Source organism: Periophthalmus magnuspinnatus, chromosome 7 (genome assembly GCF_009829125.3).
Source record: "Periophthalmus magnuspinnatus isolate fPerMag1 chromosome 7, fPerMag1.2.pri, whole genome shotgun sequence".
Taxonomy (NCBI): domain Eukaryota; kingdom Metazoa; phylum Chordata; class Actinopteri; order Gobiiformes; family Gobiidae; genus Periophthalmus; species Periophthalmus magnuspinnatus.
The window spans coordinates 7342759-7362281 of record NC_047132.1 but is presented as its reverse complement, the minus strand read 5'-3'; the positions used below and the strand labels follow the sequence as shown (position 1 = coordinate 7362281).

The window sequence follows — 19523 nt, the reverse complement described above, 5'->3', positions numbered from 1 at the left end:
GTTAATTATGTAACTTTTCTGGTGGAGGGTCCACTACCTGTTTATCTCCATGGAGATGTTACTGATTTGTCTCAAATGTCCTACAGTATGGCATTAAACCAAGTTATCTATATCCAAGGAGACAAACAAGCAAGTTACAGGTCAGATCTGTGGAAAAGTGAGCCCACCAACAATAGAAAGGATGTTTTTCTCCTTTAAGCATTAATAACACCTGTAACTGAATAAATGCAAGATAGATAAGTTTAACGCCATAGTGTGGAACATTCCAGACAAAGCAATAGTATCTCCATGGAAACAGCCAGGTGACAGACTCCCCGACCAGAAAAGTTACATTGTGCACCTTTAAGTCATTCTAACTTATTTTAGATTGTATTTTTTGCAGTGTAGATCTTCATTTTAGCAGCGTGCGATGATGATGTCTCCCTTCATTTGTCTCATTGTCTGCAGCGTACAGTTATTTATTAGTGGGACAGCTCTGCAGGGTATCGGCGACAAATGGAAAATGTCAACAGAAATGGGTTTGTGGTTCAGCGTTACCGAGGGAGAGCAGTCTGTTCGCCCTGTAGCCATCACACAGACGGGCGAGGAGCGGCAATTCACTACAGATGTCACATTTTAACACAATTTAAAATTAGGAGTGAAATGTATTTTTGTAATAAGTTGGATGATACATTGCAGATAAAATATAGGGATTTCCAGATTTCATTAGAATATTTGACTTGTAGTGCTTAAATGTCATGTACATGATTTTTTTCCCATGTATTTGAGCAAAAAATTTACCCTGCCCCAATACATACATATTATATAAGCAGCTACTGAGGTAAAAATAAGACTGCTGTGTACGTCCGCATCTAATTAAAAAGTGTTTCATTGCCAGATAATCAAGAAGTGTGCTCCTTAAAGGTCCTATAATACAGAAAAAGGATTCTTGTGCGCTTTAAGCCGTGTTATAATGTTATTGCCTCATCAAAAACAGACCTGGAGTTGTGTTTTGTTTCATTCACACATGATTGAGTAACACTTTATTATTAGTCTGTCTACATTTCCAAAGCTCAAAATGCTTTGTTCCATTTTGTTTCATCTCATCTTCATTTCAGTTTTAAGTTAGAAGCTACCTTTTATCTTTAGTTCAGTAGAGATTGGCAATTCCAGGTCATCCAAATGATGATTTCAGACCTGGAATTGGTGTGAAGTTGTATGGCAGACATGTCAGACTGAGGCCCGCCGGCCAAATTTGGCACTCAATATAATTATATTTGGCCCGTGAGATCATAGCAAATATACATTAGAGTTGGCCACCACACCACTATAGCGCATGTACCTCTAATACTACAAATCCCAGAATGCTTTGCAAATGTGTTGGCGCCAGCCCCCACCACTTCTGTTGACACTCATTAGCATCTGCTACCTGTCGCCTCACTCAAATTTAATCCACCCCTTCAGAAAAACATGCTGATGTTGAAATGTTTCAATAAATATTTAGTTTGGCCTACGACTTAGTCACAGTTTTTAATTTTGGCCCTCTGTGAATTTGAGCTTGACACCCCTGATGTATGGAGATTTAAAACACAGTGGAGCACTTCCTTTATTACCACATGACATCACAGCGTGGAATGCTGTTTCAGAGAAGAACTCAGCCTAAATATGCAGGGTTTATGTGTTAAGCATGTGTCAACCAAAACACAACTCCAGGTCTGTTTATGATAAGGAAAAAACATTATAACACAGATCAGAAAGTAGCGTAATATGGGCCCTATAAAGTAAAAATCAGGTAAAGCTCCTTTAAGTGATTAGTAAAGAGCCACTGTTATTGTGTGGATTTTGTGATATGGTTGGAAATAGCAGGTTCTATGATCTTATCTTCTGTTCATTTATTTTTATTGCATTTATTTGTTTGTTTGAATGGGGACAATACACACTAATAAACATTTATGTTCATGCTCCAGTACCAGCTATACAACTAGATTCCAACTGTAGTCTCCTGGCAAAGGAGAAAAATGCCAGCACAAAAGACAAAATGGATTGTATACAGTAAGCTTAGTATAAAGCTTTGTCCCTGTCTGCCTCGCCCACTTTTGCCTCTAAATGTTAAACTGTACTTTCTTTCAATTCAATGGAGAATTTGAGAAACGCTTTGCCTCTAAAATATGATATGAAGTATGTTTTGTTCAAGTCAACAAGTCAAGTCAACAACACACTCATTCTCTGGGAGGCTTTGTAGTCCATATAAAACTTATTTGCTGTCAAGATCGGCAGCCCCATGCAAAGTAATACAGCCCAAATTACAAAGACGGTGCCCACGGCAAAGCAACATAAGCCAACAACAATGACACAGGGCAAGCAATAGACATGCGCAGGTGGCAGGCAGCACAAAAGCGTCTCCTTCCAATTTCAGTCCAGACAAACAGTGTGGAAATACTGGTTCCTATGAGTACCTACTTGATCAAGTGCAAAACCCTACATAGATTGCAATAAAGTGATGGTCAGCATTGAGAAAATTCAGTGTGTCTTTTACATTGTATGATCAAATATACCAGCATAACTGAGAAGCATATTATTAATAGTATCTGTAAATCACCAAACATTTGCTACAAGTCTAAATACATAATAGTGTGTTCATACATATACCACCACTGCCTTATTCAAATGTGGTGTCCTGTGTTGTTACTGACAAAGCAACACATATTTTGATGACTTCAGTAGCTGTCCTGTACTTCCTAAAATAGTAAAATTGCACAAACAAAGCCACAACTGTGCATGTCACTGCGTCTATGTGCACAAGGCTCTGGGAATCAAAAGGGAATCTATGTTTAGAGTAGAACAAGATCATTTGATGTAGATGTTTGCTCACTAACCTGAATGTTCATAATTCAATGCTCATTACTTAGTGACAATGGTTACTGTTGTTGTGTTCATGAGCAAGACACATCATTCTCCCAACATCTGTGGAGTTCTATTTCTTCTTAGATATATAATCATTTCAATATTACTCTTTCCAGACCCCATCTCTTCTTCTAGCACCTGAAACCAGCCAGTTGAGATTAGTGCCTTGAACAAAACCTTTTGCTCAAAAAATCTGTTATTTGTTTTCAGCAGGAAAAATGTTTATAGAGATATGTTAGTCAAAACATAACACTAATATATATATGTGTGTGGGGGGGTGGGGGTGGGTGTGTGTGTGTGTGTATGTATGTGTATGCATATATATATATATATATATATATATATATATATATACACACACACACACCCACACACACACACACACACACACACACACTTATTAGTGTTATATATATATTATATATAGAGAGAGAGAGATAGATAGATGATAGATAGATAGACGGATAAAATGGTCCAGTGCAAATGTTTTTCTGTGAACTAGTTCATTTGTGTGACCCTGATGTTGCAGTTTAATCCAGTTGCAGAGGGACACTGCTGTTTATGGTCTCTGACTGATCCAGGGGTGGATTGAAACAATAAAAAATAAATATATACAAGTTAAATATATACGTAAATTAAACATTTATGAGAATTTAACTGTGTTAACGTAACGTAAAACATATGCTTTGTTGTGGAATTTCTAATAGTCAAAAGCCTTAAAGATATAAAAATCAACAGAGAAGTTGTCTTGAATCAAAAGTCTGGTTTATTGAATCAACTGTGCACAATTGTCAAAGAGCTGTGTCCCTAGCAGTGTCGTCTCGCCCTCAGCTCACAAATGTAAACAATACAGAGTATTTATACCACCAAAACAATCTTGCCAGTTTAGTCTAATCAGAGTGGCTGGAGGATGCCAGACACACGAACAAGAGATACACCTTATACGTAACTACACATGGTATTACGAAGATTAGGTCAAAATGATCCATAATAATACAAATAAAGATTTATGCTAAAGAAAGCCATGACAGCTTTAACTGTGTCCCCATATCAGTCTGTTTATGTATTTTCCCACTGATTTCTTGATGTTTTACATTGGAGGTTTCAGTGCTTAAAAAAAAAAATTCTCCTCCCCCCATGAACGCCCACAGCCCTGTACTTACTTGCAATTATTCCAAACATTCAGACCAACATTTGTTAACAATAAAAACATCTGAATGGAAATCATCTGCTTGTAACAAATCAAAATGCTGCTATGAAGAGCTGGAGGTTCTCAGTTCTGCAGCTTTGAACAGAAAGTCAATGGAACCATTTCTATGATTAAGCAATTTTAGATGAATATTTTGGTTTACAATGAACAAAAAATAAACCAGTGGTCTACGTACACTACACAAAAGTGTAAATACACTTAATAATTCAATGTATTTTTTACTGTGTTTACTACTCCATTTACATTTTATATACATATGGAAGACACAAAATATGAGGCAAGATATACTCATGATGTAGCAAAGAAATAAACATGAAATAACTCAGCTAAATATTTTTGATATTTTATCTGTGAATCCTCAAAGTATCCACCCTCCACTTTGCTGACAGCTCTGCAGGACCTTGGCCTTTTTCTTTTACTTTCAGTTTCTTGAAATGGTTTACACTTCACATATATAACATGGCAACAAATGTCAAAAGTGCAAAGCAGTGATCAAAGCAAAGGGTAACAATTTAAACAAAAAGTAAATCTAAAATATGTTTTGAGTTGTTTTGAGTTTATTTTTGCGTGCTACATACCGTATGTGTTTGGTCATAGATTTGATGCTTTCAGTGAGAATGTACAATGCTAATAAACATGGAAATAAAGAAGAAACATTAATACAAAGTGTGTCCAAACTTGGCTGAATGGGGTAAAAGTCTTCAAAATGTTGCAGATAACACAAAGCTGAAACTCATGAATCGTTCACTGTGTTAATGTAACTTACTGTAATATTCATTATTCACATTGTGTGTTATCTGTGTTGTTGTAGTGCATCAATGAGGAGGGCTTCCGTCTGTTCCTCAAGACATATTTGGAGGTGGAGGACTTCCCTGCGGACCTGTGCCAGAGACTCTTTCGCTCATTCCAAAACTCCAAAGACTCCACAGACACTGCCAGTAAGATTAGCTGAAAACAAAACGCCTCCACGCTCGCCTCGCTCAAACCTCTCATCAATTTACACTACTACAGCACGTTTGGCATGCTCTTTATCAACACAAGGCTGTCAGCAGTGGGCAATACGGGATACTAATACACTCTACTCTATTCATGGGGTTTAGGTCCGCCAGATGCTAGTCTTTATAGAGGTGATATTTCTTTGCCTGGAATGTTTCACAATAAGACATTAAAAGCATCGATCTCCATGGAAACAAGTGTGATGTAACAGCTAGCAATGCACCTTTAAAATAAACTTAAAAACACAGAAATGTCACTTTATGCTCCAATTTCTTCTTATTATTTTTGTAGCTTCTGATTGTTGGTAGTTTTTTGCTCCAAAATTATAGTCTTATGTATAATTTTTATTTATTTATTTTTTCAAACATCAATTTTGATATAATATTGTGGGCGATGCAAGCTGTAAGATGGTAATATCTCTTTCACAGTCTTCCCCTCGTCTCTCTCTCTCTCTCTTTGCTGCAGAGGAGGTCTTTCTGAAGGATGTGTCCTGTTACTTTTCTCTCCTGGAGGATGGACAACCGAGGGACAAGCTGGAGTGTGAGTTATTAGTGCAATTGAGGTCTCTTGAATAATAGTGTCATCAGTCCTCGAGTAAGAGTAACTGTCTGATCCTAACATTAATTTTCTACTTCTTCATTTATTTTTTATTCATTTTTAGTTTCTGATTTATTGATTGATAATTCATTAACCTTATCCTAACTGCACTCTACACCACCACATAACCCCATGAAGACAGGATATTTGTATATAATTTAATATCTGCAGCCTTCTGATTTGCCAAATTACTTCAATTTGAATTTCATTAGTCATTCTTCTCTGAAAATCACTTCTTGTCTCTTCTACAGTTGCTTTCAAACTGTATGACAGAGATGGTAATGGGGTCCTGGACAGCTCTGTAAGTCGAAATACAAAATCAGGATTTGTTACCTTTTAATGGTTTTCTCACTTCATTGTTTTGGTTTTATTTAAACAGGAAGTGGACAGAATCATTGCTCAGATGATGCATGCTGCAGAGTACCTTGGCTGGGATGTTTCAGAGCTACTTCCTGTGAGGTTCCTCCCCTCCATATATCAACATTTGTTCTAATTTGGTCTTAGTTTGATGATCATTATTAATACTGGTGTAGATGTGGTTTGATCCTGTTCTCGTCCCGGTTTGTTCCTTGTTTAGTCCTTGTTTAGTCCTGGTTTAGTCCTGGTTTCATCCTAGTTTAATCTTAGTCTAGTCCAAGTTTACTTTCAGGTTCTGGGTTTGAGTGTGCAAGTATGAACCTAGCCAAACCAAAGAAGGCTACCTGTCCTTGAAAAATATGTCTGTTATGTATCGCTATAATTCATATAGTAATGCACTTCCATATATAGTAATACAGAATGTCGTGACTTAAGGGTTAAATAGGGCCATGTAAATGTTCTAGCTGTTAATCATCAAAAGCTTTGCACAAAAATGTATCCAAAGGAGTCATCTGCACCAGCTATTAATCATCTTCTCTGAAATAAACTAGATATGAAAAAGTTACCAAGATTTCAAATAATAGATCCCAATTGTTGTCTTTTTTTTCCTCATAAAAACAAATTAAAATGTCTCTCAATATGAAATCAACAGACAAATTTCCACGTCAGAGCTATTATCACATTAAAAAGCCCCTCATCTTTGCTGGTCTGAAACAGTGTGACGTCAATTCACATAAACTTTTAAAAGAACTGTTTTTGTTGACTATTTGCAAAGTTTGAAGTTATAAAAGAGTTTATTGTCGTCACAGTTATGTATTGTCATTTACTGATACACCGGTTTACGGTTATGGAACATGAGGACCGTAGCCATAGCGATCAATAAATCTTGAAACAAACGTCACTGAAAAACATGCAGCTGAAACACAACTGTTTTATATTCCCAATGGGGTTTAATTGAAATGTGCAGATGTTTTGGATATTTTAGACCATTTGCAACTGGATTTAACTTAACTGATCTGTTTTACTGCTTTTGTTAACCGTCAGCTAAGGTAAAAAAAAATATATAAAAAAATTGGCCTGAAATTCACCCCATTATTCTTCCTAAATTGAATTAATCCTGTCATTTTAGTGCGTGCTCATTGGCCATCTGCTCCTCAGGTTTTAAAGGACATGATGACCGCCATAGACGCAGACAGCAGTGGCACCGTGTCCCTGGACGAGTGGGTGAACGGGGGCATGAACAACGTCCCTCTCCTGGTGCTCCTCGGGCTAAAGGTATGCGCCGCCATGTTTGTTTTCGCTCCACGCCCCTCTCTGTCTCTCTCTTTGTTCCAAACCCTTTTTTGACGGGACTGAATCATTGGCCTATTTTCTCCCTGTCCTTGGCCTTTTGATCTACACACAGGAGATTTGCAGTCACTATGTGTGGTAATGTCATCTGATTTCAAGCTCTGCAGTTATATTAATGCTTGTCTCATGGAGATTGCTTGTAATTGCTGCGCCTTGATTGTCTCACAGTGAACCATTAAACACATCTATCTTGCATTTAGTCAATCAAATGTTTTGTATAGCTGCAAACACACATTCTTTCTATGAGTGGGGTTGCTTCTCCACAGATCTGACCTGCAACTAGACCTTATTGTAGAATAGTGAGTCCAACAGCCAAATTACTAATATAAACGATCAGCTTTAACATCTGGGGATTTACTTTTTAGGATATTGTCATGTTTAATTAGGAAAACTGTCATCTTTCTCTGATGTTTATGTTGCTAAACTGCTCTTCTCCATGAAAAGAGTCAACTTTAATGTCTTACTGTGGAAATTTACGGGCAAAACAATAGCTATATATAAATAACTTCTGTGTACTTTTCCTTCAGCATCTGAAATAGTTCCATCATTACCACATTCTTGAATTCTTGAAAACTACCACTCTTGTCTTCCCACAAAATTGGTTTACAGGTTTAATTTAGTTTTCCATGATTTTGCCAAGCCACTGGTCAGTTGGACTGGTTTGGTGAGAACAACGCCAGGGACTTCCCCCTCGGTCTATTCTTGGGTACAAATGGACATTCGAAGCCTTAGTGCCTGTAGTTTGCCCCTTACACTGCAGACCGCTCTTATACTCTTACTACAGATTTGTGTTTAAAATAGACACCCAAAAAAGAGAAAGAGAGAGAGAGAGAGAAAGGAGGAGAGCAAGAGGGAAGAAGGTAAAAGAACTCTAGAGTGAACATTCCAATAGTAACGTACAGTAATTCATATCACATTTTGATGCCCATGTTTTGACTGGAAGTTCTTCACAAGCATAAATTTAAACAAATTGTCTGCATCTATTTCACATTCACTTCATTTAGTAAAAAAATACAGCTATCCATAATCTATAGTCATAATAAATGTCACTTTAAATGTAATTCACCAAACAGAAACTGATAAATAGCACCTTGCACTACTTTTTGTTTTTGTAGTCTGTGGTATATAACATTATCTAAAATGGGAAAAGAGTGGGGAGAAAGCCATTCCATAAATTGCCTGTAACAGAACTATAACTCACAGTACAAGTACACAAGCTGCTTCATTACATGCACAACAGCTTAACCACTACACCAAAAAAGCAACATACATCACTAATATTAAACATTTGATAGTAATTAGACTATTTTTATACTGTGACTGTAAACTTCCCATAATTGTTCGTCATCATTGTTACTTATGTTAATCATAGACCTTAATTTTAGCTTTTTTAGCCTACACACTTAGTTTAGGAGTGTTTGCTTTGAGAGAACCTTCCTTTTATGGAATTACCAAAAAATGTGCCTTTTATTCACCACAGTTGAAGTATCAAAGGAAAAACTGAGTAGTCTGAGTAATACAAATCAATCAGATCAGGATATGTGTGTGTATCTGTATGTATATATATATATATTATCACTGTGGTACCAATTTAGCTTTAACCTTTTCCTAAGTATCAAAATCAGTTAGAGACATCAGCATAACATATATATCTGTAACCCCGTAGTGCACTTAACCTACCGGATTGAGAATATGCTTTATCCTACCCTCCCAAGATGGCAGCCAAATGTGCCACACAGCTGTTGCTTTGTCTGTTCTAGAGATCTCTACTCTATCTCTCTGGGACAGACCCGTGTAACGCATCATAACCCATTTGTGAGGGTAAACCCAAGGGTCCACCCACACACCATGAGTGACCTGTTTTTTGTTTTGTTTATTTTGTTTTTCATTTTGACAATACAAAACGTGTTAATATACGAGTACAATAATACGCAGTGCCACCTTCTGCATTCATCTTATTATCCCGGTTACTCGTGAGTGGGAGTGAAAAACCGCACTGTAAAGAGACACAGTGTAGAGTAGGTTTATGAATAGATAGTGGAAATAGACTATACAAAAGACCCGTGGGCATTTTGTATCAACTACACTAGAGTGACGCATTTTACTGGATACAATGACAACTGTGATGCAGATTAAATAAAGGTTGTACTGCATACATAAGGTGCAATATGCAACTTTTCTGGTGAAGGGTCTGCCAACTACTTGTCTCCATGAATATGTTACTGTTTTGCCTAAAATGATCACTCGACCTGGTGGCGTGACCTGCTTCTCATGGTGATAAAGTAATGAAATTGATGACATACTGTGGAGTATTCACAAGGCAAAGAAATAACATCTCCATGGAAACAACCAACAGTTAATCTCAAACACTTTGTTCCTCCTAAATGTTAAAAGGTGGTAATCCAGTAACTGCTTCTCCACACATATTCCTCAGATCCACTCATCTCTGTAATCAAACTGACAACACTAACTTTGAAGCTAGCAGCTGTTGTTTTAAGCATAATTTCAACTGCTTTGCCCTTTGGTACGCCCTCTGCTGGCAGTTATGGAGTTTTGTATGAAGAAATCATAGCTGAATTACCTTTTTTTCTTTCCATAAAAAACATTAAGCAGTAAAAGATTATATATCAATACTAAGATGCAAATAGAAGTTAACTATTTTCCAGATGACACAAAAAGATGGACAGCACCTCTGGAGGATGAAGCACTTCAATAAGCCTGTGTACTGTAACGTGTGTCAGAGCATGCTGCTGGGGCTCAGGAAGCAGGGCCTGTGCTGCACCTGTAAGTACCACCACTCACCGAACCTACAAAGAGCAAAAGCAGTTCAGATAAGATTATTAAAATTAAACATAATACACAATACAGTTTAAAATTTCTAGACATTTCACAAAGCCAAATATTACTATTAGTGATTTAGAGGCAACACTGAAATTTTACATTTAACACAGTTATTGACGCTGTAAAAATTGCAAAAAAAAATCTTTTATTCATCTTTATTCACACAACTGATAGATTTCCATATAACATTATTAAAACATCTTTTCTGCTTAAAATGCAGTGTTTTGTTTGACTATATAACCTAGAAAATTATTTACTTAAAAATGTAATTATTTATTTTGCAGGTTAATCAGATATTTTTGCTTATATTTTTCAATACTATAGTAAGATATATAATAATGAATCATTATAATATTGATCTTAATCTAATCCTCTGTTGTCCCTCCTTTTGTGCAGGCTGTAAGTACACAGTCCACGGCCGCTGCGCCAACAGGAACCCTGCGCCCTGCACCAAGACCTACGTGAAATCAAAGAAAGATACAGGGGTAAGGTTTAAACTGTTAAACACTTTAAAGAGTCACATGAGTTAAGTAACCTGAATTCAGAATATTAATATAGATTTAAGCAGTATTATATATTTATATCTATCTATACCCCCCCACCCCCCACACCCACACATATATATATATATATATATATATATATATATATATATATATATATATATATATATATATATATATATATATATTCACTTTGGCTCACAGTGATAGTGATAGACAAGAAAGTCAATGATGAACAGAGAGTCGGCCATACTGAAGCATTTTGAAAACCTGACAACCTAGTCCTAAATTATTTTTTTTTATTTTAGTCCCAGATAAGTTGATTGTCAGCGTGGTATAAATTGTTTTGCAAATATCATTTTCGTTCTCCTTTGCAGATAATTATGCTGAAAAGAAATTAATTAAAACAGTAATTAAACCTGCCAGAAAGATATTAAGACAAATGAAATAGTCTCTAGTTTAAAAGTCTAAACATCTCAAATCATGAGTAAGTTTTTTGGTGTGTGTGTTCAAATGTTGTGTTCAAATGTTCCATAGTATGGCATAAAACTTTGAAATTTCCATGATGATTCCACAATAGCCAAGTAATGTTTGTCCATAGAAAGGCTTGTAACAGAATAAATAAAAGATATATTAGTTTATTCTACTGTGGAACATTCCAGGCAAATCAATAACATTTCAATGGAGGCCAGCAGATAGAAAACCTCTACCGGAAAGTTCCACAGTGCACTTTTAATTAATCCTGTTTCTGAAGTTACCTCCAAGTGCTTCTGAGACAAGTGTGTAACAAGCCCTCCACCAGAAATGTTCCGTAGTGCATATTTAATATTCTGAATTTGACTTGACAGTTGAACTGTTTTTGTGGTGTTGCGTCTTACATAATGTACATTTCCGCTGCATATGTGCTGTTATTTGGGCAGTGATATTAAAGTCTTGGTACATTTCAGGTTCCAACACACGACTGGGTGAGTGGGAACTGTGATTCGAGGAAGTGTGATAAATGCCAGAAAAAAATCAAGAGCCTTCAGGGTTTAACGGGCAAACACTGCGTCTGGTGCCACACGATGGTAAGCACCTCTATTTTACCCTCTATATCTCATCCGCTGTGAATCATACACAGTTATATAACATTTTAAATATCACATTTTAAGAAAAACATAATTTTGGAGTTTTAATTATGTTACCTTTAGTAGGGTTACTATTAGTCATTCATATTTATTTAAAGGTGCACTAAAGGACATTAAACTTATCTATCTCCATAGAAGAAGGCAGAGATGCCACCAGGCCAATTAACTAGTGAGATCTGTGGAGAGGCAGGCCCACTCATAGTGAGAATGGATTAATTTACAAGGTATTTTTCAAGCCTGTAATGAAATAAATGTGATAATGTAGATAGGTTTAATGCCATACGATGGAACATACCAGGAAAAGCAATAACATTTGCATGGAGGCAAGCTGGTAGCAAAACCCTGAGCAGAAAAGTTACATAGTGCACCTTTAAATAATCCTGTTTAGTGATGTTATCTCCCTCAGAAGAAACATTCAGTCACTGGTCTTTCTGCATAAACAATGAAAACCATCAAGTGCCTCTGAGCTTTGTTTAGTTCATTTGTGCTTAGGACTTAACTTTTAAATTTCATTTCTTATTTGTTACCTTGGTAACAGACCATGAGTACATAGTACACACACTTATATCAAGATGTTAATTAAGCCCGGGAGTGACAAAAGACATTGAGAACCATGTCCAACTGTGTATAAACCTTTATATTGCATTGATTATTACTGCATTTTTAACGAGGTAAAATATTGTGTATGTAACATGAGTATTGCAGTATTATTTATTTACAAGAAAATAGTCCATTACTTTGCCTTAAGTATTTTTGTCCTTGTGTTTTAGCGTCATGATGAATGTGCTGAGCTGGAGCCCAAAGAGTGCAGCTGTGGGCTGCTCCGGGACCATATCCTTCCTCCGTGGGCCATATATCCTGTAATAAAGGTGCAGCACAAAACACCTGGTTGCAACAAGCACAATGCATACACAACGACCACTACACATCTGCGACAAGCTGCTTTTACTCCCTTTGCAACCTCGATGACACACACACAGTGAATAGGATAATACTACTACTGCTACTACAACTACAAGTACAACTACTACTACTACTGCTACTATTTCATATAAGAAATACATCTTGTTCTATTACTAGTTTGCCTTACAGCGTTTACTTTTTGTGTGCTTTGTCAAAGAATATAACTTTATTTATCCCAGAGAGGCAATTTGCCAATAAATCCATCTAAACTAGTCAAAACTACTTAAATAATGATTTAGACAAACATTATTGATCCACAAGGGAAAGTACTTGGGCACAGTAGCTCATATATTATAATATAATAAGACCAAATAATAAATGGTAATACAATTGCTTTTATCTTTATTTATACAGAGAGAACCCAATTAGAAAACCAGACTTTCTTTTTCGTGAGTGCCCTGTTAAAATACAGAAAAAACTAAAAAAAAATACAAACAAAAACAAACAAAACAAATAACTACATACACATGTAAAACATTAAAAACAGGAGCAGGTGTGATTATAAATGTTTATCATCAGATTATTAAAGTGGCACCAGTGTATCCAGTTTTGCAATCTATCTAAGATATATACATAATAGGTTCTGGGGTAAAAGAAAAAGTGATTTGACGTGACATAGGGTTATCTATGTAGTCCCATTTTTATTATGGTGTTGCAATTGCATCTCAGTTAAAAAAATATGACTAATTTAATACAAAAATGGCAAGCATTCTTTTTATGAGGTGGATGAAGTGTCTCGCCAAAGGACACAACAACAATATTCAATGCCAGTAGCAGGGACATTAAACCATCTTCTGACTGGTTTGTGTATTGACTTAGTACATTTAATATTTTCTGTAAACTCTCTACAAAGGCGCTGTAGTGAATAGGTTTTCCATATCTCCACAAGACAAATGTATCTTAGTTTGCCTTATGCCTATGAATATTTACTTTTGCTTTGTTTTTTAAAGGAAAGAGCAAACGGTTGTTCAGGATCTGCAGACGACAGTGACCTCAATACGACTCCAGATGGACAAGTGCTGCAGGTACAGAGCATCATAAGTACATAATATGAATGTTTATTTTAGGAATGCTAATAATGCTAACTTAGCTAATAAACTAACATTCACAGTGTTTGGGGAAGGATTTTATTTTATTTATTTTATTTTTATTTTATTTTTTAAGATTTGATGGTGATAAAGCCAAAACTATGCTACCCAATGATCTCTTTATAGAACATATTTAAATACAATACATTTTAAATTATTATTTTTCTAGTAGCATTTAGGGGTGGGCCGTATTGACCAAAGTGAATAACTACATATATCATTATATTATAGGTTTTTGGACTTTTCCAATGACAATATTCAGACAATTTTATGGCAATCCATCAAAAATCTGAATCAGGTCAGATCTGTTGAGAGCCAAGTCACTCACAGTAAAAATGTGTATTTCAAAGATATTTTTCATCAATAAAGTGTCATTAAAGTGTCATGCTATATTGATGAACACTGCAGGCAAAACATTAAGATTTCAGTGTTGACAAGCAAGTGGCATATCAGAATAACCATGACATTATTTCTACAGATCTGCCCTGTGCCCAACACTCACCCACTGTTAGTGTTTGTGAATCCCAAAAGTGGAGGCAAACAGGGTGAAAGGTCAGTATCAGCAAAAGAAACAAAAGTTAATGTTTAAATTTCATTTTTTAGATTTTTTTCTCTTTTTCAGAATCTTACGGAAATTCCAGTATTTATTAAATCCAAGACAAGTTTACAATCTCTCAAATGGAGGACCAGGCCCAGGGTAAGTACTGTGAACTACATGATCTGATTTGATCAGATGATAAATATTATAGTGTAATAATATCCTTTATCAATGGTGAAAAGGTGTATAGATAATAGTATTTAAATAGTGATTGTGCCAGAGGTGGGTAGAGGAGGCAAAAATGTACGCATGTAAGAGTGAAAAAGTATTTGGGGAAAACTACTCACGTTAAAGTAATGTAACTAAGTACAACCCACCAAACAAATCATAGTCTGGAAGTAATGCAAAATTAGATCACTAAAAATATTATAAACACCAAGAGGTTGTACGGAATACACCTCATTTAACGACTAATATTGATGATAGAATATGTGACTAATTTGAAAACTAAATATTCCATTAACTTCTTGATGGCCCATGAGTAATCCATTTTATCCTTGGATTTTGTTTCAGTTTGAGTTTTTTCAGAAGTCTGCAGGACTACAGGATATTAGTGTGTGGGGGGGACGGCACAGTGGGCTGGATTCTCGATGCTATTGGTGAGAATGATTAAAAAATACGTATAAAAATGTTCCTCTATCTCGGTGTTAGAAATTATAATGACATGTTTTGTATTTTCAAACAGATAAGGCCAACCTAATGGTCCGACCTCCTGTTGCGGTACTTCCTCTGGGCACAGGAAATGACCTCGCTCGCTGCCTCAGATGGGGAGGAGGTAACAAAAATAGAAGATTATATTGTTTAGTTGTTGCTAAAAAAAACATGAAAATGCCCTTATAAATGACCATATCTTTATTGCAACATAATACGAGTAGTAACACATAAATAGTGCCAAGTATTTACAGGTACACCAAAGAGTAATTCATCTTTTGTTTTTGCTTTTGATGATGGGATTTGACTATTTATAGGTTTAAGGGAAGTAAACTTCAGACAGTTGCCAGAGCAATAAAGAAAACATGCTGTTCTTTATTTTTAAATCATCAAAAGGCCTCAAAATGGCATCTATAACAAAAAAAGTAATGCGATTAATGGGTTTGAATAATGTTTTTTGTGTTAGAAGTTATAGTTTTATGTTATAGTTTTATGTTTTATGGTGTTAAATTCTCCACTGCCCACCGTTGCAAGTTGAGAATGCCAGTATGAATATGGTGTGTGTGAGTTATTGTTGGTGGTTGCCATGGCACAATAGAAATCCAATGTAATGTACCAAGTTTAAGCATTTAAACAGAGTACTTTATTATTAAATCTTAACATAACTTTTTATATTTTTTACCGTTTTGTCTATATTCTAGGATACGACGGTGAGGATTTGTGCCGTATTTTGAAAGAGATAGAGTTGAGTGCAGAGGTGATGATGGACCGCTGGAGCTTTAAAGTGATTGCGGATGAAACCCAAGAAGAGGGAGACCCAGTGCCGTACGAAATCATCAACAACTACTTCTCCATCGGGGTGGTGAGTTCAGGGAAAATAGGAACTCTCAAACTCAGAAGTACAGCGCTGTTTTAATGTTGTTTTTCTTTTGTAGGATGCTTCTATTGCACATCGGTTTCACACAATGAGGGAGAAACATCCACAGAAGTTTAACAGCAGGTAATGGGACTGTTAAAAGTGCATATGACATGTTAGGCTACCCATTAATATTCAGAATTGTGGTGAAGTTTATAATTTTAGGCTACAAGGAGCACTTTACAAGGTGCACTGTGTAAAATCTCTGGTGAGGAATCTGCCACCTACTTGTCTTTATAAAGTTGCTATTTTTGCTGGAATTTTCCGCAGTTCGCCATATTGCATAGTTTTTATTGCAAGAAATGGCGTCAAATAACAACACGATTTCTAATTGTGAGCCGGGCCAGTCTCCAGACCAACAAGTTTAATGCCATGCTGTGCAACATTCCACAAAAAAAAAAAAAATTTAAAAAATCTATGACAAGATCCATTTGGACTTTAAATGATTCTCTGTTTGGCCCAAAAGAGGAGCAATTGCAATAAAAGAGATGTGAGTGAGTGAGCTGCAGAGCTGTTTGTCAGATTCTTGGACTAGAGTAATACACATACTTTATTGATCCCAAAGGAAATTTAGGATCCAGCAGCACCATCACAAGAATTACTTCAGCAACTTGGCCTGCAGTTTTGGTAAAGTGGAGACAGTATAAAATGCTTATGTTACAGAAAAGCAGTTCAATAAGGAATTTAACTTAGACTTGCTTGAATTTTTGTGTATAACTTACAAAAATGCATCTTTGTGGTTGCAGGATGAAGAATAAGTTGTGGTATTTTGAATTTGCAACTTCTGAAACCATTTCTGCTTCTTGCAAAAAACTCAACGAAAATCTAACTATTGAGGTGAGAATGTGTCATCGTCTTGCTGCTGCGGTTTGGTGCTGTGGTTCCCAAACTGTGGTACAACTTCACAAAATGTAAACATTTTTTTCTGTTTCTATTTCAACCTTTCATACAATGAGTCCTAGTTTAGGCTCTTATTCCATGTTTATATTTTTAGTTTTTAGTTAGATTAAGCCCAAGTTAAATCCAGGTTAAGGGTTTATTTAGACCTGGTTGAGTCTCATTTGTCGTTTTGTTGTTGTTCGTTTTAATCCAGATTTAATTGTGCCTAGACTCTTTATAGTCCTGATTAAGTCCTGGTTTAGACCTGGTTTAGTCTTGGTTTATTTGTTATTTTGATGAAATTCTTGATTAGACAATATTAATTTTGATTTAGACTTGAATTTATCTGGATTAATTACACATTTTTATCCAATCCAACTTTATTTGCATAAGACATTTTATAAACAAGATCCAAAGTTTCCCAGAGGCTGCTCATAATACCAATATAAAATGTGGCTGTAAAAATCTGCAGAAATACTTTTCAGACAAATTAGATTAATAAAACCAAACTAATAAAAACTGTGCAAAGACAGATTAAAGGTTTTCAACTGGTACTTGATGTAAACAGTTTGAGTATAACTCGGACCAGATGAGGTTTTGACACAATTTATAATAAAGTTTAGTTGTTTAGCTCACAATTTCTGATTTATGTAATTTAATATTTTCTCTGTAATCGTAGCACTTCTTTTTGGATCCACGGCTTCTCAAAACAACTCCCCAGTGTCGTGGCACTAGATCTTGTCCCCTCAGTCGTTAAAACAGCCTCTCCATTCTATTTAGTCTTCAGTGTAATATTAGCAGTCCACTCACGCCTCTCTTATTTGCCCTGTGTTTTTCTCTCAGTGTTGTGGCACCCCTCTCGATCTCTCGGGCCTCTCGTTGGAAGGGGTCGCGGTCTTAAATATTCCCAGCATGCACGGCGGTTCCAATCTGTGGGGGGAGACCAAGAAAAGTGATGCCAAGTCAAGTCCAGACGAGCCAGAAGTCATAGTTGACCCAGAAGTGCTAAAAGTAACTTCACAAGGTACACGAACTTTGAAGTTTTGCACAACAGTTATATGTGCAAGTAAAATGTATACATTTCATGTACAATAATACAAATATTTTACTTAGTTAACTGGTTGGAGGGGAGGAAAAACAAAAAAAAAAAAAAATCTTTTTAATTTTTGGTCACTTTGGTCTCTTTGCGTATAGGCTTTCATGTGGAAACAACAAAATGTTTTAATATTTCATTCAGTCAACCTGCATCCATAGATTTATATGGGACAATGTAACTTCAAAGACCATTTTCCCACCTTTTCCCCCTATAGGGACATAACAATCATCCCTTAAAGTAGGACCTACATACCCAAAACTTTACAGTCTTGTACTTTACAAGATTTTGATGAAACGTAGAAAAGGATTTTTGATATCTAAGTCCAAATCTGATTTATTTTTATATAAGTTTTAACTTGATTGATGAGTATTGAACTACAGTAAAAGTATGTTCACCTTATATCATGTGTTTAGTATCACTATCACAATGAAGTCTGAAAGTAATCCAAATACATCTAAGACACAACTTAGTTTACATTGCTCCATCTGCTGGTGTGTCTCTGAGTCCCTCTTGTGGCCAAACCTGTAAAGTGCAGAATGCAAGAAGAAAGTAAAGACTTAATGTAAATGTATATTGACTTTTAAATGTTTTCTGTAACTTACTACAGCTGATGACAATGAAGTACAGATAAATTGTGCAGGTATGAAATTATAATATGAAAAAACATTTAAAAGAATTAGAATGAAGAGAATGATATATCTGATATATCAGATTTACGTAAAAGCCCTTAAAAGCCCAAAGTGAAAATAATTAGGAACAATTACATTTAAAATATGTTAGAAAATGTATGTCTACTATTGAAAACATGGCAGCCAAAATATCCACTTTTTATGCAAATGAATAGAGGTTTCTTATCTTAGGCTCTTCTCTGTTATACTGTTCTTTATGTTTTCTAGGGTTGTAACTAGTGATTATTTTAGTAATGGACCAGTCAAACAATGATATATCTGTTGTACATTGAGACTTTTAAAATACATAAATCAACCAAATAAACACATGGTGATGAAAGGTTTTTAGATAGAGAATATTTACAAATAAATTGTATTAATGATGAAAGTCTGAAATTGTTTATTCTCTTTTAACATTTTGATTTAATAATGTCATAACGACTAATGATTATCAGAGTACAACTGCAGTTATGTTTTTATAGTTGATTAGTCACAATTAGCTGATTAATGGTTTCAGCCCTAATATTCATAATAAATTGCAGAATATTTGTAATACCTTGCATAATTGTTCAGATCTGAGTGACCGTCGTGTGGAGGTGGTTGGCCTGGAAGGGGCGATGGAGATGGGGCAGATTTATACTGGACTGAAGAGCGCAGTGAGACTCGCCAAGACCTCCCAGATCACCATCAGGTACAGAGCCCTGGACACACTCACACAAACACTAACAAGTTCACACATGTCCCTCTGTCTTCAGCACAACAATGACTTATAATGAGCCATAGTCGTTTGCTAATGGGGC

At 35.8% G+C, this 19523-nt stretch overlaps 1 protein-coding gene across 1 annotated transcript in view; it reads left to right on the top strand.

The window, feature by feature from the left end:
- The window catches only part of dgkaa (diacylglycerol kinase, alpha a), a 48936-nt gene that overhangs the window by 24437 nt on the left and 4976 nt on the right, over nt 1-19523 (top strand). The window contains exons 4-22 of the mRNA XM_033969127.2: nt 4905-5031; nt 5555-5629; nt 5938-5987; nt 6066-6140; nt 7202-7318; nt 10060-10177; nt 10631-10719; nt 11685-11804; nt 12635-12733; nt 13778-13852; nt 14394-14467; nt 14538-14612; nt 15027-15112; nt 15199-15288; nt 15866-16026; nt 16100-16164; nt 16827-16917; nt 17803-17983; nt 19297-19414. Of these exons, the coding sequence (XP_033825018.1) occupies nt 4905-5031; nt 5555-5629; nt 5938-5987; nt 6066-6140; nt 7202-7318; nt 10060-10177; nt 10631-10719; nt 11685-11804; nt 12635-12733; nt 13778-13852; nt 14394-14467; nt 14538-14612; nt 15027-15112; nt 15199-15288; nt 15866-16026; nt 16100-16164; nt 16827-16917; nt 17803-17983; nt 19297-19414 (1886 nt within the window). The remainder of the gene's footprint in view (nt 1-4904; nt 5032-5554; nt 5630-5937; nt 5988-6065; nt 6141-7201; nt 7319-10059; nt 10178-10630; nt 10720-11684; nt 11805-12634; nt 12734-13777; nt 13853-14393; nt 14468-14537; nt 14613-15026; nt 15113-15198; nt 15289-15865; nt 16027-16099; nt 16165-16826; nt 16918-17802; nt 17984-19296; nt 19415-19523) is intronic.